Consider the following 19,866-nt stretch of genomic DNA (forward strand, 5'->3'; position numbering starts at 1 on the left):
AGGGTGCTGGCCTCCCTCCTGTCCATCCGTTGTCCCTCCTTGCCCTGAAAATAAACCACAAGAGATTTGTCTGACACTTGTACACAAAGACCTACCTTCTGAGTTAAGAATAATAATACATATATATTGGAAAGTGAATTTCCACTTAAAATGTACTATAAAAGACTCCTTAATTTACCTGGCTTTAGGAGGCTTCCTGGCGAGGTTTCTGTTTCTGGCTGGTAGTGAGTGACAGTCTCTTCTTCCCGACCTGTGCTGTCGCGGTACTTTCTCGTCTCTTCAATGGACTGCAGGGAAGAAAGAGATTCCTTATTTGTGTTTTCTCTTTTTGTTTCCTTCATAGAAGTTGGGATAAATCACAATAACAATGAAAATAATAATAAAAATAATGTTTATAATAGTAGTAGTAGTAATAATAATGATAATAATAATAATAATAATAATAATAATAATAATAATAATAATAATAATAATAATAATAATAATAACAATAATAATAATAATAATAATAATAGTAAGAATAATAGTAAGAATAATAGTAAGAATAATAGTTATAGTAATAGTAATAGTAATAGTAATAGTAATAGTAATAGTAATAGTAATAGTAATAGTAATAGTAATAGTAATAGTAATAGTAATAGTAATAGTAATAGTAATAGTAATAGTAATAGTAATAGTAATAGTAATAGTAATAGTAATAGTAATAGTAATAGTAATCATAATCATAATCATAATCATAATCATAATCATAATCATAACCATAATCATAATTATAATAATAGTAATAACAATAACAACAACAATATCATTAATAATTGTTAATGGTTACCAGTAAAGGCAAAAAATAAATGTGCTAGAAACATAAGGTCATGTAGCACTTTAGGAAGGTACAGTATTAGAAAGGGTAGGGAGGGGGTCCAGTCAGTAATTACTTGTTGTACATTCAACAGTCTAGAGTAGTATTGGAAGGTTAAAGATGGGTGAAGGAGGCGATGAGTGAATGGGTTACGGTAGGATTAAGCAAGGGGGATTAGATCAAGTAAAGGATATGTGTGCATCTGAGGAAGGATGTCTGATGGGTCAGGAGGTCGGGGGGGGAGGCCAGGTGGGGGAACGCAGAGGTAGGACTGCAGTAAAGCGTGGGCAGGACAACAGAATGTGGGGAACTGAAAGATGAATATATATTATTATCAATAATCATTAGCAGTAATTACAGGAATAATTATAACAAAAATAACATTAGCAATAATAATATCATAACTATAACAATAACAAAAATAATGATAATACCAACACCTTGAAAAAAATATATAATAAAAATACTAACTACAACAATAACAATAACAACTGTAATAATAATAATCATCATATTAATAATTATCACAACAATAAAAATAATCACAAACAAGTGAAAAACAATAACAATAAAATCTGAGAAAAAATAATAACAATAATGAGATTAGGAATAAGAACAAGAACAAGAACAAGAACAAGAACAGGAATACAAATATGCTATAGCAATAAGAAGCATTACAAGAAGAATATGAAGAAGACTGTGAATAAGAGTGGTTAATATTTAAAATGAAACAAAGCTCATCTCCTTGTCACACGAGAAACTACAAATTCTAATTAATATATACAAACGAATTCAAATCTTTACAATAGCAGTGCTACAGGAGGCTGGTACAAATTGAAGAACCCAACTGGTGATTTTCCAACAGGGAATTAATTAGGAGATGCAATTCACTGTTTCTTTACATTAACCCAATGCCGCCGGGGAAAATGAACAAAAAATGGGGAAAATGCTGTGCCTATTTTCTATACTTTTTTGTGAAATGTTTGCCCGTAGATGGCTCTGCTAGTGCTTAGCCACAAAGGAGTCAATTAGTAGATTTTGTGACCGTACCTGATTTGAATTGGCGGGAAAAACGTATTTTTTACTAGTGCAATGAATATCGATGGTGTTATTTTTATTATAAACATTTTAATTATTATAATGTTTTTTAATATTAGTAACAGCAAAATAAGATAACGTAAAATATTTTGTAAATCAAAGAAAAGGGTGAACGGGCGCGGCAGGCAGTACTCCTAACTGGCTCATTGGTGACTTAGTACAAGTGTAGCCATCTATGTGTAAAACAATCAAACAAGTACTCACAGTGGGCATAGCACGTGTCTACCCGTCGGCAAGGGGTTAAAACTGGTACTAAATACAATCTAAATCAGTAGAATCTTAAAGACAATGTCCACTAGAACTCAAAAGAATCAGTGTTCCTTAAGAATGTGTACTAAAAAAAAGATAAAGGAAAAATGTCTTTCCAAACAGGGGAGCATCAAGCATGTGCTCCTTATATGCCTGTAAACATGGTCACCTCTTCGTCCATAATCTTTAAAATTGCCAAGTACAAAGTCAACAAAATTATCAATTACTCCATTCAAGAAACAAAAAAATTAACACACAAACTTATATCTCAGAGCAAAAGCATTCTGAGGAAAACAGCATCTTCATTTTCACAAAAGTAGAAAAGGCATGAGTGATACAAGAAGTGTATTTAACAGGTTTCAAATATATCTCCATCAGAAATACATGTATTTCTGATGAAGATGTATTTGAAACCAGTTAAATACATCTCTTGTATTGTGAAGATATTCATTCTCATTGATGCCTTTTCAATGAAAACAGTAACATGCTGACCAAATAAAACAATCAAGACAATGACAAGCTAAATATCTAAAAAAGGCAAAGACAGCAATACCCCAGCAGCTCACCCATTAGGTCTTCAAATTCAGAAAATAAGTAAACATAAATAAGCCATAAAAAATTCCCCCAAAGAAAAGAGCAACGCCCAAGAGGCTTACCCCATCAGGTTTTCGAATTCGGGTAATAGTGGACGAGTGGAACCTGTGTTGCACCCCAGGCTGAAGCTGTCGGCCATCTGGGGACCTAGAGGTGTGTTTCCTGCAGGTGGATTAAGGGAGTCGTATCGCGGTCCTTCTTTGAGCAGCTGAGAAAGACCACCCGAGACCCTGAAGGAATTTAAATTGGTCAGTTGTAAACAGTAATATGTCTCAAAAAAGTAACTGAGTGAATATCACTGGATATTTTTTTATTTCTTATTTGTAACCAAGTTGAAAAAAAAAATGAAAAGCTAATATCACTAGCTATTTTACAATATCTTGATCTATAATCAATAACAATTTTCAAAAATATTTTAAAAGTGTATATATAAAAATGGTTTACATATTTTCAGGTTGTTCTCAGCATTTTTTTCTAATATATGTTGTAAAGTGAATATCAATAGATATTTTACAATGAGACAATTGTATGGAGTCCTTAATAATGAAAACAATCTAATAGTAGTAGCATCGTCTCAAATTTTCCAACTGAAAAGTAAACATACAAAAAAATTACATATATACAATAAAGTTCCTTCAAAAAATCTATTCTTAACTTTAACCACATATTTCCCTAATGCCCTATACAGTATCTAATTTGTTAACAACATTTCTAAATTATCACATGCTATAAGTTGATAATCATATTTCAAGTGATATCTAATGCTTGCTCTACAATATAGCTAGAAAACAAAACTAACCCCACCCTGCCAGGAACTTGTTATGGTCACAGTAGTTTTGTAGTGAAAGGTCTTTACACACAGACGGCTCTGCAATTGCTCATCCACCAAGGAGTCTATGTGACTGCACCTGATTATCCATTTCCTTGAGGTTTCAGGATTTTTTTTTTAATGCTATTAATATCGATATTGTTCCGATCATTGACATTATGATTCTTATCAATCTATAAACAATACTAATAGCATTATAAAATAAAATTTTAAAAATCTGAAAATCAAGGAAAATAGTTAACAGATGAGATAAGTAGGTCTAGTGAATGACACTTGAGGAGCCATCTGTGTAGAGTTAACAAACAAAACTCACAGTGCCCATGGCATACATGAACATGCCATCCCCAGCAGCACTGAAAGTCCCTTGAAATTATCAAATGCTATAATAACAAGTTTTGATCCCTATCTATGCGAGTGCCTCACCACTAAGGAGTCAATTAGCAGGCTCTATGAAACCTAACCTGATTTCCTAGGTCACTGAATTTTCAGGAGAGAAGTTTTATTCTAATGCTTTTAGTACCAATACTGTTATTATTATTACTGACATTGTGATGTTATCAAAAAAATATTAGCAATCATCTTTTTTTCTTCTAATTTCCCAAAATCAAAGAAAAGGTAAACTGGCATGATAGGTACAACTCGTAATTAACTCCTTAGTGACTAAGCATCTATTACTTTACAAAATTAACATAACAAAATCACACTGGGTATGGCATGAATGTACACGCATTTCCGAGATCAATGTGTTAACATAACTAAACTCTTAGTACTCATGTGGAAAAGATGATTCATAAGTATTTACAAAAGACAAATTATTAAAAAATGAAACTAACAAGAATTTGCCTTCCACTTGACTCACCTGTCATCTAGATCTGAATCCTCCTTTAGCACTGAATCCCTATTGCTGTCAGAATGATCCATGCCCGGCCCTGGTAGCATTGGAGGACCTGCCATTGATAATACTGTTTAATATTTGGCTCCAAGTCCCACATTCCAATTGGTTCTAATGCTTAAAAAAATGTCTAAATATTTTAAAATGCCATTCACTTATTTCATTAGTTATTAACTTTATTTCCAAGACCATAAAAAAATACTTACCTCCACCCTGCGGTCCTTCAAACGGCGACCCTCCAAAATGTCTTCCAAAGTTATGGAAAAATTCCTCCATCATGTGGAATGGGTCATTCAAGCCTCCATGTATGCCCCCCTGGAAGCCTCCAAAGCCTCCGAAACCACCGCTGAAACCATGAGGACCCCAGTGCTTGTGTCCGTCATGTCTCTCCCCTTCTAAAGGTCTGTTGGAAAATAACTCTCTTTTTAGTATATCTTCAATAAACAAAAATGCTTCCCAAAGAGCTAACATCTAAGGGTATATTTAACACCTGTACCCTTACTATTCACCAAAATGAAACCATATACAAAATCACACTCATAAGAATAGTGAAGGGACTAACACACCTGTCCTGAGGAAGACCGGATTCCTCTGCCAAATCACTGTCAGGTGCCTTTAGCATAAAATCTCGAGGTGCTAGCTCTGCTGATGGATCTTCTGAAAGGAAACACTTAATTAGCTTTAACTCCACTTCAAAATCTGTTACAAGATACTAAGTGCAAGTAAAATACATGACTCTGAAAATTGTTCTTTTGCTGAAAAAAACACAAATGATTAACAGAATTATGTTTTATTACTAAAAAGAAAATAATTGTCTTACAAATGAAGGTAAATATTTCTTAAAATTAAACATCAGTCTCTGCAGGAGAAATTTAAATGTATGCTCTAATTCCTTTCTCTGCTTGCTGAAAAAATATTAAAAACATATCAATCCCTGGCAGATTATCCTGCTTTAAATTGTGGGCAAAACAACAGTGCATTTATTTGGAGAAAAAGTCCTTCAAAAGTAGGTTTAAAGCTTCATTAAAGCCTCATTACTAAACAGTTGGTTACGTTGCAGCCAAGAGCATAGAGAGCAGGGTAATTCTATATCTCTCATGCTCCTAATTTTAGCTTCAAGAGCTGACTCCCTACTCAGCCCCGTGCATGGTTCAGTTTGGCCCAAAGGGCTCCATCATGTGTGGACTAATGCTATACTCATCAAGAATTTACAAAATATGTGCAAAGTTCATCCAGTTTCTTGTTGTTAATACTATTTATCTGAAAACTTGAGGTAATTTTCTCTTTTCAATATTAGAATTCTTACATCAATGATTGATCTTTACACATGGAGCTTGCAGTTCAGAGGTACAGAGTACTTGCTTTGTAAAGATATATCATTACTGAAGCATTACTAGCCACTTGTTATTAGGAACTCAAGTTCTCCCTCTCTTTACAATCCAAATGCTTCCCCTGCAATTTTCACACCTAATGAAGTTGAAAGCTTTTTCCTGTACTAATAACTCACATTTATCCCTTCATAATCATTATATATGAAATAAAAAGATAAGAATCAAACATTAATCACTCACAAAGATCATCAACAGATCCAAACATTTCTAGCATCTTCCATGTCCGAAGTTTTCTTTTCCATCTTCACTTTTCCATCTCGTTTTCTCCTTCTGTATTGCCTATTTCTCACACTACCTTCATCTGACACCCTACTTTATGGTTAGTTTAGGTTGACGAACTACTCCTCCTTCATGTCCTCCTACCTGGCTCCTCTGTAATCACAAAATGTCCAGGGTGTTGTTGTAGCCCTTGCATCATAGCATCTAGCTGCTGAAACATGCTGTCCATTTGGCCAAAGACTGCAGTGAAGTGATCTTCAGGTCCTCCAGGTCCAAAAAATTCATCATGAACCCCAGGATGGGGCGGCTCCATTCTGTTCAAATCACAATGGGGAACTCTGACTCTCACTTGTCAAAAAACAACTTTCAGTTTTCCTTTTTCTAACAAACTCATATGGCATTAGGTGTACTATTTACATAACAAGCATATAGTAATAAAAAAAGGCAAAAGTGGTAATGATAAATGCCCATCTCTCAAATCTATGATGACTTTAATATGGATATCTTACAAATAAGGCGTACATTCACCTACAAATTTATATATTATACTGTAATATAACATTTTATTTAATTCACTGTAATATATGCTTCATAATACATAGCCTAATTGTAATAGGTTAGACTTGTATTAGTCTATAGTATGATACTTTTACAATATATAATAGTTTAGAAAACAATAATCTAAAAATATATATCAGTTTTATAATATCATAGTTTCCTAATAACTTTTTGTTTTACTCATTACAGATATTTTTTTTACCTGTCTCTGTTCGCCATGATCTCTTCCCAGGTAGGATTTCTAAATGGATTGTCATCTGGATAGCTTCTGAAAGAAATAGTAACACTGGTAAAATGAGTAACATGTATTTCATTTGATGCGGTGTGTGTGCAGGCGTGCTCGATACCAAGTCTGTCCAAAACTCTATCATGTTGTGAATACAGGAAGGTTTCTTTTGTTTTTCTGGGATGGGGTTGGGGGGTGGAAGCGCTCTATGGGGGATCAAGGGGATATTGTGAGGTACTAAATTCATTATGTTACTGTATCATTGTTAGTTTACTCCTCAATTTCCCTGGTACCTTTCATACCCTCCCCTGCTATCAAGACCAAGAATGTACAGGATTGGGGGGGGGGGGGGGGTCTGCAGCATAACTCTTACATATGTGTGTACTAGAAGGTAAGAGGAATCCATCAATGTCAAAATTGTTGCAATAGTTTATGCAAATGTATTGTGAAGAATTACAGGAAGGTATCTATTTCGAAAATTGATGTTTATGTACTTCCCAGGATGGAGTAATAGGGACCTAATCTCAAATGGGGGCAGCCACATTGTAAACATTACCAATTCTTTCATTCATATAATTTGCGATGGAAAATAACAAGAGATTCACACGAATTACAGTGTGGACAATTGACAAAAGGAATATTTGAATGATTGGATGGCAGTGTGATTCTTAAAGATTACAGAATAAATAATAATGCTCTCGTCAATTTGAAACCTAACAATACTGTAAACAATAACGTTTCAATCGTAATTGCAACTATGACGATCCAATTGAACTTGTTGTGCGGTAACTAGTAAACTACTTATGTTTATATTACAAGTCAACACTTTTACTGACCTTACATTCTTAAAGATTACGTCATCCCTCAACCCCACGGAAACACTAACCCTTCAAATATAAGAACAAATCCAATGACAATTAACACTAAAACCCACAAACCCTGACGACCAACATACCTTCTGTCAGGAAAACCGAACATTCTCCTCAACCAATCCATCTTAATTAAGAAATGATTAACTACGCTTCTCGAGCAGCTCTCTCCGCCTTCTCTGTTTACGTCGCTTACGACTTGGAGACACAAACACGAACCCAACCTCGACGCCGCGGGTTTCGGGACCATTCGATATATATTTAACTCGTTACTTGTGTAACCCCACTTTTATTTTGTTTCTTAAAGTGTATGACAGCGCCCCTTCCTTTATTTGCATTTTTTTTTTTTTATCTTCTATGACTATTGTATCTTACCTGTTTGAATTAATATGGCAGATCTATAGGACATGTCACTGCCTCGAAATTAAACGGTCATCTTTTGGATTCTTGAGCTGCAGTCGAACTCCTCGTCCAACAAGTTTAGCAAGATGGACAAGATGTTTTGACCATTCTGAACCCCTACTTTGGCATCATGACAAATTGTCATCTCGTCCTCCTTCGCAGCCGCCGAGCAGTACGAGATGACGTCACAATAACATGTGTATGTAATGACATTGCAGGCAACCATAAAATACTGGCAGTTAATTTTATGGTTTTATATTATTGTTATCAAAAGGTATTTTTGTGTTTTTCACTGGCAGGTAAATTACTTATGCATCAGAGGAGTTACAAAACCTATGCTGCGTGTAAAATAAAGACACCGGTTTGATAAAACAGCTAATGTTTGCATTCGAGTTGGTTGCTTTGTGGGCAAGAGGCCCCGGGGGTTCCGAAGGCGGCCTTGTTGTCTGCTTCCCTGAGGAGCTGTCTGGACGAGCAAGACAAGAGTTCGGAACGCAGCATTACCCCATCCCGTCCCATCGTGTATAAACAGGAAGTGGACAGGTAGTAAGACGCAACTGATATACTTTAACTTAAAGAGATGTAGTCCTATTATATGAGGATCATTCAGACAGGCGCTCTCGTGAGTGTGGAAGCTGCCAAAGGACCTCTAAATGTGGCCTTTAGAGCGGGTTCAAGTGGGCAAGGAATGCCGGCTGCACTACTTTTTGAGTGTGCTCATGTATATATGAATATACACGTACACACCCATACACATATATACATATATATATATATATACATATAGATGTATACATATATACATTCACACACACATACACACACACACACACACACACACACACACACACACACACATACATACACATACATACATACACATATACACACACACACACACACATACACATACACTCGCACGTGTGTGTGTGTGTGGTGGGGGGGGGGGTAAATGTAAAAACTTATATATGTATAAATATGTATATATATACATATACACATATATACATATATGTATTTATGTAGATATAGATAAATATATATTTCTATATGTGTGTATATTAATGTAAAAACGTGTATATATATATATATGTGTGTGTATAAATATGTATATATATACATATACACATATATACATATATGTATTTATGTAGATATAGATAAATATATCTTTCTATATGTGTGTATATTAATGTAAAAACGTGTATATATGTGTATATATATATATATATATATGTGTGTGTGTGTGTGTGTGTGTGTGTGTGTGTGTGTGTGTGTGTGTGTCTGTGTGTGTGTGTATGTATATATAGGTAAACGTCTCTATCTATATGTGTGTGTGTGTGTGTGCACGCGCATACATACACACAGCAGGAGTCATGAATTCAGTCAACAAGAGTATTTGGAGATGCCGGTACCTTGTGCAGAAGGACCAAACTGCGTGTCTTTAAGGCCTTGAAACGCAGTTTTGTTCTGTGGGATCGAAACCTGACGCTCGTCTTGATGCCCTTTGTAACAAGTTTCTACGTCGGACCATGAAGCACAGTTGGGCTAGACCTCCTTTCCAACATGTTACTTGCATACTCAAGGACCGCCTCATAGGGTATACAGGCACCTAGCTCGTTTCCCTTTGGATGACCCTGCCCATCATTAAAGGCGCGGTTCAAATGGCTACATCGTCGTTTGGGACCTGACGTGTGTCCGTGTGCTCAGCTAGTAGTGTCTGTCGCTTTAGCAACACTGCATGTACTTCTCGTTTGACAACATGGAGCACGAGGACGTATTCCCAGTTTTCGCCGCAGTGTCGTATTTCAAGACGTTTAATTTCATGAAGAAAGAAGAAAGGAAACCGAAGCATTTAAGGGTTGAAAGCGTGGAAGAATAGAAAAGACAGTAAGTTCGTGATGGAGTTGGAAATTGGAGGACAGCCGCGGTTTAAAAGAATTTCACAGGATGAACAAGGACTGTTTTTGAGTTGTTAAATCTTGTAAGGCCTTACATTCAGAGAAAAGATACTCAACTCTGAAAGGCAGTTTAAGCAGACCAACTCTTATTAACACTTAGATATCTAACAACAGTTAAGTGTTAAATAACACCTTTATTTTTTATTTCTTATATATGATTTTGCTCTTGCCTGCATATACTATGATGTATATCTTCAGTTTTTAAATCAAGTGATCCTTAAATTTTAACACTAGTATTTCAATATAAGTGAAGTAATATCAGTGTTGGTATTGACTATAGTGACTAGTAATGTGCAGTAAGCCGGAATTGCTTCCAAGATCATAATATTTGTTTGGTCGTGTGACAGAAAGTCCCCTACATTTTAAAACAAAACTTCCTGGTACTCTTGTAGTACATAATAAATAATTGGACAATTTACACTTTCACCCAACCCACGATTTCTTGATGTACTTTGGTAGTACATGCGGTGCTTTGATCTTTTTCGTCACAAACTTTTCGTTTTCAAGTTGTGCCTAATCCTTTATTGAGGGACCTGTTATATTTTTTTTAGGAGGGGCGGGGTAATGGAGCATAAAACCGAGTAGTATATGTTCGAAATTATTAGACTATGCTAGGATAGGTTTTAGGTAGGCAATTTACCATTTCCTGCAATCAAAAATTTTGTGATGTTCATTATGTCTTTCTGGCTATACATGTGATGTTCCGATTTATTTTACACCTGTTTTTTCCACAGTTCCCCAAGATCATTGGGGATGATGGAGGAGGCATAACTCGAAAACTAGACATTTCCGAGGTACAGACTAGCACTGTATCAACCATTATAAACGCAAATCAGAAAATTGCTGGTTGGGTGAAACTTAATTGGCCAAATAATGTTTTCACAACTTTGGGGGGATGGGAAAATCTTGTTAATTCCAGGGGGTTTAGCTCCTTCCTCCCCCCCCCCCCCCCTCTCAATAAATGCAGGTATGATGTGGAGGAAAATTTGTTGGCCTTTACTTCTACACTTGTGTTAGCCTCGGCATTGGTTTGAGTCATAGTGGATATAACAAGTTTTACCTACGGGTGGAAAAAGATGTAGCTATTTTCTTATTGTACTTAACAAGTATACTACCGCAATAATTTTCATTCACTTTCAGGAGAACCACGTTGTTCATTGATGTACCAACACAGGTTAAGCCATTGCCAGATCTCGAGGATGTAAAGCCATTTACGACACTCGGAAATGCCGTATTTGCAGCTACCATTAACATCTGAAGGGTGGCAAGATGTAGCAAGTGTTTTCAGTACACAGTGGAACTTCCCCCCACTGCATTGGAGCGATGGATGGCAAACGATTTCTGATTCAAGAGCCGGCAGAATACTACGATAATAAGGCTCACCTCGGCGTTATCATGGTATCCTGGGTTGATGCTAATTACAAGTTCCTGTACCTGCAACCAAGAGATTTAAAAAAATAATTATCTTTGCAGCTGTGATCCTCCATAATTATCTCAGTAAATGTGGAGGAACTGCACAGCCTGAGTTGCTGGATAATGAAAATCATGCTGAAGGAATCAGATATGCAGGTAGTTGGAAGAGCACACTCAAATGTTGCTAAAGAAATAAGGATTACACTGAAAGACTATTTCATGAACAGACGACATGTAATGTGGCAGGAGAGAAAAGCTCTGTATTATTATAATAGTTTGCTTGTATAGTTCATTCTGATATTATAATTATTGTTATAATGTTATTGGTGATTTGGTATTTTTATGTTTATTGTGGTTTTAAGTCCTTTTATCATTATTCGTCTGTTACAGGTACCATGGCAGGAATGGATGGTTCTACATCACTAGAAAAGTTTTTCATTGGGAGTACACTGCTAATGTTACATATATATATATATATATATATATATATATATGTATGTATGTATGTGTGTGTGTGTGTATGTATGTATGTATGTATGTATATATATAATGGTGCTTCTTCACTGCTGTTTTGTTTATTTTAGTAATGTTATTGATCTTTCGTATAAATTCTTGTTCGTTGGAACTAGGTTATTGGTAGTATTGTAATGTTTATGGTGGTTACAAGATTTTTATGATACTGTAATTTTATGATACTGTAATTTGAAGGATATTGTTGATTTCGTAATATCATGTTTATTGTGGCAATCAGTTATTACTGCTTTTATTATATGTTTTATGTTGTAGATATAAAATTGTTTCTTTTTGTATTGTGATTTATTTTCCATGCATTTTTCGTTCTACATTTAATGTTTTTAAGCTGTAATTTTGATGTTCATCAAATATGCAAAAAAAAAATATAAACAATATTTCTTTGACTATATACATTTTCCTAACTGGTGTTCACATGTGCATTTAATCCACAAATGCAAATCAACGATACAAAGATTTTAAAAAATACAAGTTAACCATAAAACTAAAGTATGTCGTCATATACAGTGTCCATCATTTTGAAAAGTCCTAAGTCTAAATGTATTCTTAATGTTCACAGAATTAATTAAAGATATATTGCAGCCATTTCTTTGTTGGGTTCATAAATGTTGCATATATCATAGGCTTGTCATCATATGGGATGAATTAAGTATAGGCTATTTTGGACATGTACACGTGTGTGTGAATGGTTAATGTTTAATGGTTAGAAGAAATAAATGTGCTAGACATCAAAGGTCATATAGCACTATGGTGAAGTATCGTGGTGAAAAGGGTTGAGCTGAGTTTACGATTAAGATAAGATTTGTTAGTTGTCAAAGGTTGTAGGATAGAAGGTCGTGAAAAGGTTGTTTTGACAAGGAAGTCACGCGAGCATCTAGGTGGGATGTGGTAAGGGTAAAGGGAAGGAAGAGGAAATGGAGGGGAGGATGGGGTGTTTTTTGGGGAGAGTGGAAAGAAGAGGGATAGGAGGAACTTGAGGAGGAGGAGGATGGATATCGGCAAATACTTTGAATGTAGAGCGAATCGGAATAGAGGTATTGGCGGAGCATCTTTAGGAAATTTTGGATGTCTTCAAGAGTTTCTGGAAGGGAGTTGGGTAGGGAGGTCTGAGAAACAAAGGTTTTCTTATGAGGAGAAGAGGGAATAAATGTCCGAGGAGCAGACGGAGAGGTGGGATTGCCTGGTACGAGAGGTAGAGTAAGGAGGAGGGGTAGGCACCAGGGAATAGGTAGAGATTTGAGTATCTGGATTTAGACTGGAAAAGGAAGAGATGGAGTAGAGAAAGGGTGGTTTGGGGTAGAGGGAAGAGACTTGGGGAGATGCTAAGACTTCTTGAAAAGGTGGAAGGGGAGCAGAGTGAAGTACAGTTTTGGAATATGTAGGAGAAAATATTTTGTCGGCGTTCTTTTTGTCTGGCATCGCGTAAAGTGAGGACTAGTTTGGATCTAAGAACTACTACCTCAGATTCGACCTTGTAGGCAGGACAGCTCCCATAAAATACGTTATGGGAGCCACCACAATCGGCACATGTGCAATATACTGAACAGAACAATCTGAACAGTCATGATCAGGTTAGGCACATAGCGGGCTGTGGAGCGACAGTGTTGGCTGGGTGACCAAAATACCAACATTTCTGACATTAACGGGGAAGGGGTTGATATGGTGGGATAGGGCAGGACACTCCACCAATATAAACTTCATGGGGGAAGTCATGTCTACGGAGGGAATATTCTAAGGATGAAGAGTAGTAATAGGGGGGGGTAAGAGTAAGTGGTATCCTTTCTGGATGATTCAGAATAGATAGAAATGACAGCAAACATCGAGGAAGAGGTATTAGCGTCAGTGGTCAAAGGAGAGGCAGAGGTAAGGAAACCAGAGAATCCTACCCCTCCACAGCTGGGTGTTATTACTCCCTACCCTGTAATGTTCAAGACATAAAAGCAACAGGTTGTCCACCTTGGTTTAACACGTTTAAAATGGCTACTTCCGAGGCATCACATTCACTCTGCCTCTCCTTTGCCCTGGTCAAAGGAGAGGCCTATTACTACTCTTACTATTACACTCTGCCTCTCCTTTGCCCTGGTCAAAGGAGAGGCAGAGGTAAGGAAACCAGAGAATCCTACCCCTCCACAGCTGGGTGTTATTACTCCCTACCCTGTAATGTTCAAGACATAAAAGCAACAGGTTGTCCACCTTGGTTTAACACGTCTAAAATGGCTACTTCCGAGGCATCACATTCAACCACAAAAAGTAAATTTTCATCAATAGACTGAAGGGTGACACATCCATTTCACTCTTGAGTTGAGTGAAAGCCTCTATAGCCTGTTCACCCAGTGGAAAAGTAATATTATTTATTAATGGCGGGATTTGTCTGAAAATTGGGTATCCATTCTGCATAATTGGCAAACATTTCAATTGCTCTCTTTTGTGCCCCAAGACTTCTCAGGAGAAGAATCTCTTGTAAAGGTTGGGGCTTCTCAGGATCAGATTTTATTATTCCATTACCAATACAGTAACCAAGGACATTCATTGAGGGCATTATTTGCTCTTTGATTCATTTGAGTCAGTGCCTTGTCACTGATAACTCTGAGAAGTGCTGAACATTTTCCTTTTGAGTACAACCAGCAACTGTAACATCATCAAGATAAGGAAAAGTGTCTTTCAAATTCTCTTTCTGAATTCCATTTGTGACCCCATATGGAACTCCACAAAATGGATATAATTTCCCATTAGCCTCATAAGCAGTAAATTTCTTATCAAAGTCTTTCAACTGGACTTGGTAGTAAGCCTTCTGTAAGTCAAATGTTGAAAAAACACTGTACTTGACTAGATCATTGCTATATCTTCAATCTTTGTCCGTGAGTAGGCATCTAAGTTTGTGTGCAAATTGATTGTTTGGAAGTAAACAATGTAAATTCTCTTTTTATATCTGCTGGAAGGGTCTTTCACAACTACAACTTGAGTATGTCATGTGGAAGCACTAGGTTCTATAATACCTTCTGATAGTAGATGAGAAATTTCTTCACGAACAAAAGTTTTTCATTAGCACTGAAACTCCGGGATTTTGTAGCAATAGTTTACACTTGGGAGACAGATTAGTGAAAAGAGATGGCTCTTCAACTGAAGCTGCAGATAGGGCACAATAATTGTCATTCCAGGTATTCTTAACTCAGGTTTTGTTCCTCCTAAGTTCAATTTCAAGCTCTTAAGCTGTCTTTGAAAATCATAACTTAAGATTATATCACAGAACAAGGCCTTTACAATTACAAGATGGGTTGAGGGATAACTCTGTTCATTGAGCTCTAAATATACTAAAGTATACCCTTGACAGCTGAAGTTTGAGCCATTGTTATATCTCTGTTCATGCGATAGACTTTTAGTTTTAGTTCCATAGATCCTCTAGGAAGGCATAGTATTAGAAAGGGTAGGGAGGGGGTTGAGTAAGTAATTAGTTGCTATACATCAACAGTCTAGAGCAGTATTAGAAAGGGTAAAGATGGGTAAAGTAAGCAATGAGTGAATGGGTTAAGATAGGACTAAGCAAGTGGGATTAGACCAACTGAGGGATATGTATGTGTATGAGAACAGGTTGTCAGAGCAGAAAGTGTGGGAGTAAGGCATGGACAGGACGGACGAATGTGGGGAACTAAAAGAGGAACGTAACAAACGGGCAGATCAGAACATGACATCAGATAAGAGTGTTTTAGGTGGGTGTGTCCAATATGTAAGCAGGCAAAAGCCATCAGGTATAAAGGAAGGTCTTAAAGTGGGGGTAATAATCCATGGCAGGAACACATGAGAAGTGGAGTTGGTGTGGTGTGGACATAGCGGTGAAGCATGCTAGAGTATTTTCGGTGGCTTTATTCCACCCTAACAATTGTAAGATGTGTAATTAGCCTTAAGCAAACGAGCATGCGTAGCCAGAAGTTTTCAGTGTTTAAGATGCACTCGGATAGGCCTCACACTCATTGCGCCCACCACACTCGTAGGTTGCCTCCTCCAAAAGGGAAATAATTTAGTTGTTTCTCAATTTTGAAATAAAAACTTTTTTTTCTGATATTTACCTTTTGTTATTTCAGCTTTAATTTGTTTAATACTTTACTATAAATATTACTGATATGTGTACTTTCTAAAATATATTTCTTTATGTTTAACTGACAAATGTTTGTATATTTGCGTAGTTGCATTGTCCAAAATACTTGATGTCCTCAGTCTATTGTAAATTAATTCTCAGAACGAAAGACCATTGTCAAAAGCCGAGAGGGTCATTGCGGCCATCACTCCTCCGGGTAGTAGAACATGCATCACGATGGATCAGTCGATCCCTTGAGCCTCACTGCAGGCGCCGGCTTTGCAGCAAGGGATGCCACAAATTCCATGAGGGTAACAGAAAACGCTCAGGGAAGGACACGTGGTCATACATACAGACTCCAGGGCAGCCATTGACTGTCTTCAGCACAACTCACCCAAAGACATCTACCTCCTGATCACTGTGCTTACCATAGCGCAGGGAATTCTTGCTCAGAGTAGAAGAATAATCATTAATTGGGAATCAGCGGGAATGAGCTTGCCGACATTGGCAGGGGTATGCCCCCAAATCCCATACCTCTGATCATACAACCAAGCCGAAAAATACTAAAGGAGAAGTGTACTGCGGCCGTTCGTACCTTCCTCCTGCAGCTTCACAGAGAGAAAACGAGATCCTCCCCCTCGGCCAGTTGGTACTCAGACGCCACAGGCTATGAACCACTGGTACTCTCTGAAATATTCAACAGAGGTACCTAGGTTACCACTGTGCATGGCAGATCATTGAGACAATAGACCGTGAAGAGAGGTGTTGCATACATTGTGGCGAGCTGAACGCCACCCTGGTACATTACTTACAGAATTGTGAGCACACACAATTCCTGAGACAGGGACCGACGACAACAGCCGCCGTGCTGGTAAAGAGATTATGCTGTATGCTTACATCATGGCGGCAGGAGCGCCTGTTGGCAATCCCGCCGCCACGGTAAGCACCGAGTGTCAGAGAACAAAATGAGGCAGCCATAAAAAGCTGACACAGGCCGGGCCATATATAGAAGGCCCGGACGAAGCTAGAACTTCGCAAATCTCAAAGTAAGTAAGACCCTAAAATGGGATTATTAAGTAATTATTTATATACAAATGTCCTCTCTTCTCTTGTCTTCCGCTGATGATAAATCTTAACGGTCTAATCACGACTGTATTTACAGTTTGGCTTCTCTGAAGTCAGCACGGTCTCAACGGACTAAATACGGCGGTAGAAATATTGTTCGGTCAAGACAACATCCTGGGCTTTAAGGGACTTGTACCGCTGTCAACCGAGATAGACTGGTCCGTTTGTTATAAAGACGTGATCTTTATAACAAACGGACCAGTGATAATCACGGCAACAGCTGGACAACCAGCAAAATCTGATAGATATGTGGCACATAGGTAGAACAACCAGTCCTGATGTGTTACAGACAAGGGGATTGGTCGAGTACATAGACTTTATGAGAGAATGAGTACAGGAGTCAGTAAAATAGTGAAGGAAGGGAGCGAGTATTTGCGTTTAAAGGCAAAAAGGAGTGCATATGGTTTTGTAGTAAGGACACTGGATTCAGGAGGGAGAGGGTATATGAATGTGCGACAGGAAGGGGGATCTCTGATTTTGGTGGGTCAGGGGGGGAAAAAAGCAAATATAGAGATATGGTATAAGCCAAGGAGGAACGAAATGGACAGAAAATGGAAGAGGTTGGAGACGGGGAAAGGGGGGATGGGAGAGGAGAGTGGAGAATAGAGAAAGAATAGGTAAACATGGAGAAGCAAAGGTAGGAAGCAGGAATCGAAGAATAGTTTGGTGAGGGAAAGTTGGTGGAAGTTGGCATATCATCGGAGAGAGAAGGGTACAGTGCCGAGAGATGGCATGCCTGACTCAATGTACAAGCTCTCGACTAGAGAGGAGCGGAAGGCGCCTAGGACTAAGCGAAGGCCAGTGTGGTGGATTGTATCAAGATGAGAAAGAAGTGATATAAAAGCAGAGTGGATATGTCATCCATAATCAAGAGTGGAGAGGATCAAGGTGACATGAAGATGGAGGAGAGTTTTGTGATCTGAACCCCAGAATATATGGGAGAGAGTCTGTAAGATTCAAAGATTTTTCTCTAATGTAAAAGATATGGTCTCACCAGGACAATTTGTAGCCAAAAATAATGCCAAGGAATTTGCCAGAACGTATTACAGTGGAGCTACGTACAAGAAGAGTGGAGTTGGGCACCTAAACATGCGTGAGAGAAAAAGTAGAAAAATGATAGCCATGGTTATTGATGACCGAGTCCCTGATGGTAGAACTGAAACAATATTAACAGCCAAAAAAGGCAAATTTGACCGGGAAATTGCGTTTGTGGAGTAAGTTGTAGGAAAGTTGTTCATAAGTTAATCAACGAGTGATAACGATGTGTATTTGGAGAATTTGAAGGGAAATGAGCTAAGAAATGGGGGGGGGGGGGAGTGATGTAGTATCAGGATCTGGGAAATGACAATGTTGTGACATAAAGGATTCACATGTTTATCCAGGAGGGAGTGGAAGGTATGATGGGGATGTAGGTGGAGCTAGGGGGGATGGGATGTGTTGAGAGGAGGTAGGAGGAGGAGGTGTAGGGGTAATATGAGGAGGAGGAGGATGGATATCAGCAGTCACTTTGAGTGTGGAACGAGTGATAGTTGTGAAACTGGAGGGTGGATGAGGAGTTTTTATGTCGATTTGGGACTCGAGCAGATAGTTCTGATTTTGAGTTTCTGCAATGGAGTTGGTTGGAGAGAGGGGCAGAGCGAGCAACATTATTGGAGTAGGGAGCAAGAGAAATATCTCGTCAACATGCTTGCTCTCTGGCTTGAGACCAAGCCTGAATCTAAGAATTGCCACTTCAAACTCAAACTTGTAGGTGGGGCAGTCCCTATAAAACACACTATGGGGGCCGCCACAACTGACACATGCATGACTAAGTAGATCAGTTTGATCGATTATGACTAGGGCATCAGGCTGTGGAACGGCAGTGTATGGCAGGATGGCCTAGATACCAGTAATTCTGACATTGACAGGGAGAAGGTTGATATAGTCGGACAGGGAGGGACTTTCCGCCAATGTAAACATGTAAGGGGAGGCCATTTATATGGAAAGTAATTTTGGCAATGTTGGTGGGGGTCTTACGATGGCCTCTTGGCGGAATGGTTTAGCATTGTACTGACACTGCATCAAAATCCATGAACCAGGCAAGTAAGTCTTCTCCACAATCTGACAGTCGGTCCTAAATAGAGTAAGATGTTTGTATAGATGGGGGTAGTAGAAGGACAGTGACTTATGGAAGATGTTGATAAAGAGAGGTAGTATTGCAAAGAGGTGGACAGTAGGGTTATTAAGTAGTAATAAGGGAGGATTAGGTAGTTGATGAAGAAAGTTGTGGGAGTATGAAGTTGAGAATGTTGGGAAAGTAGGAATGTCTCCTGGAGGTTGAATGTTAACCTGGATGGATGATGTGATAGTAGGCATTGATGTGGGGGGGAGTAGTGGCAGTGCAGTGCTGCCAGATTTGGGGAATTTTCCCTAGTTTTGGGGAAATCATGATGTTGATGGGGAAATGGGGAATTCATGCCCATTTTTGGGGAATTTTCATATGCGACTTCGGATTTACTAGAAAAAATGGGGATTTTTCATTGTGGAGCAGCATTTTCTCTTAGTTTGGTAATTCTTCAACACATCAATATAAATAATATGA

General features: G+C 38.0%; 1 protein-coding gene across 3 annotated transcripts in view; it reads right to left on the reverse strand.

Moving 5' to 3' along the window:
• The window catches only part of LOC125035446, an 8,603-nt gene extending 584 nt beyond the window's left edge, over positions 1-8,019 (reverse strand). The window contains exons 1-9 of one of the 3 annotated variants that reach the window (XM_047627854.1): positions 7,868-8,019; positions 6,889-6,954; positions 6,273-6,442; positions 5,085-5,172; positions 4,725-4,921; positions 4,486-4,573; positions 2,860-3,027; positions 179-287; positions 1-44 (exon numbers count right to left, since the gene is read on the reverse strand). The exon at positions 1-44 is cut by the window's left edge and continues 584 nt beyond it. In XM_047627854.1, coding sequence (XP_047483810.1) covers positions 185-287; positions 2,860-3,027; positions 4,486-4,573; positions 4,725-4,921; positions 5,085-5,172; positions 6,273-6,442; positions 6,889-6,954; positions 7,868-7,908 — 921 coding nt within the window. In that variant the 5' untranslated portion in view covers positions 7,909-8,019 and the 3' untranslated portion in view covers positions 1-44; positions 179-184. Of the gene's footprint in view, positions 45-178; positions 288-2,859; positions 3,028-4,485; positions 4,574-4,724; positions 4,922-5,084; positions 5,176-6,272; positions 6,443-6,888; positions 6,955-7,867 lie in introns of all 3 variants that reach the window. The other 2 variants (XM_047627853.1, XM_047627855.1) reach the window with 2 other exon arrangements.
• Positions 8,020-19,866: the final 11,847 nt, after the last annotated feature.

Source organism: Penaeus chinensis, chromosome 19, assembly GCF_019202785.1.
Source record: "Penaeus chinensis breed Huanghai No. 1 chromosome 19, ASM1920278v2, whole genome shotgun sequence".
Taxonomy (NCBI): Eukaryota; Metazoa; Arthropoda; class Malacostraca; order Decapoda; family Penaeidae; genus Penaeus; species Penaeus chinensis.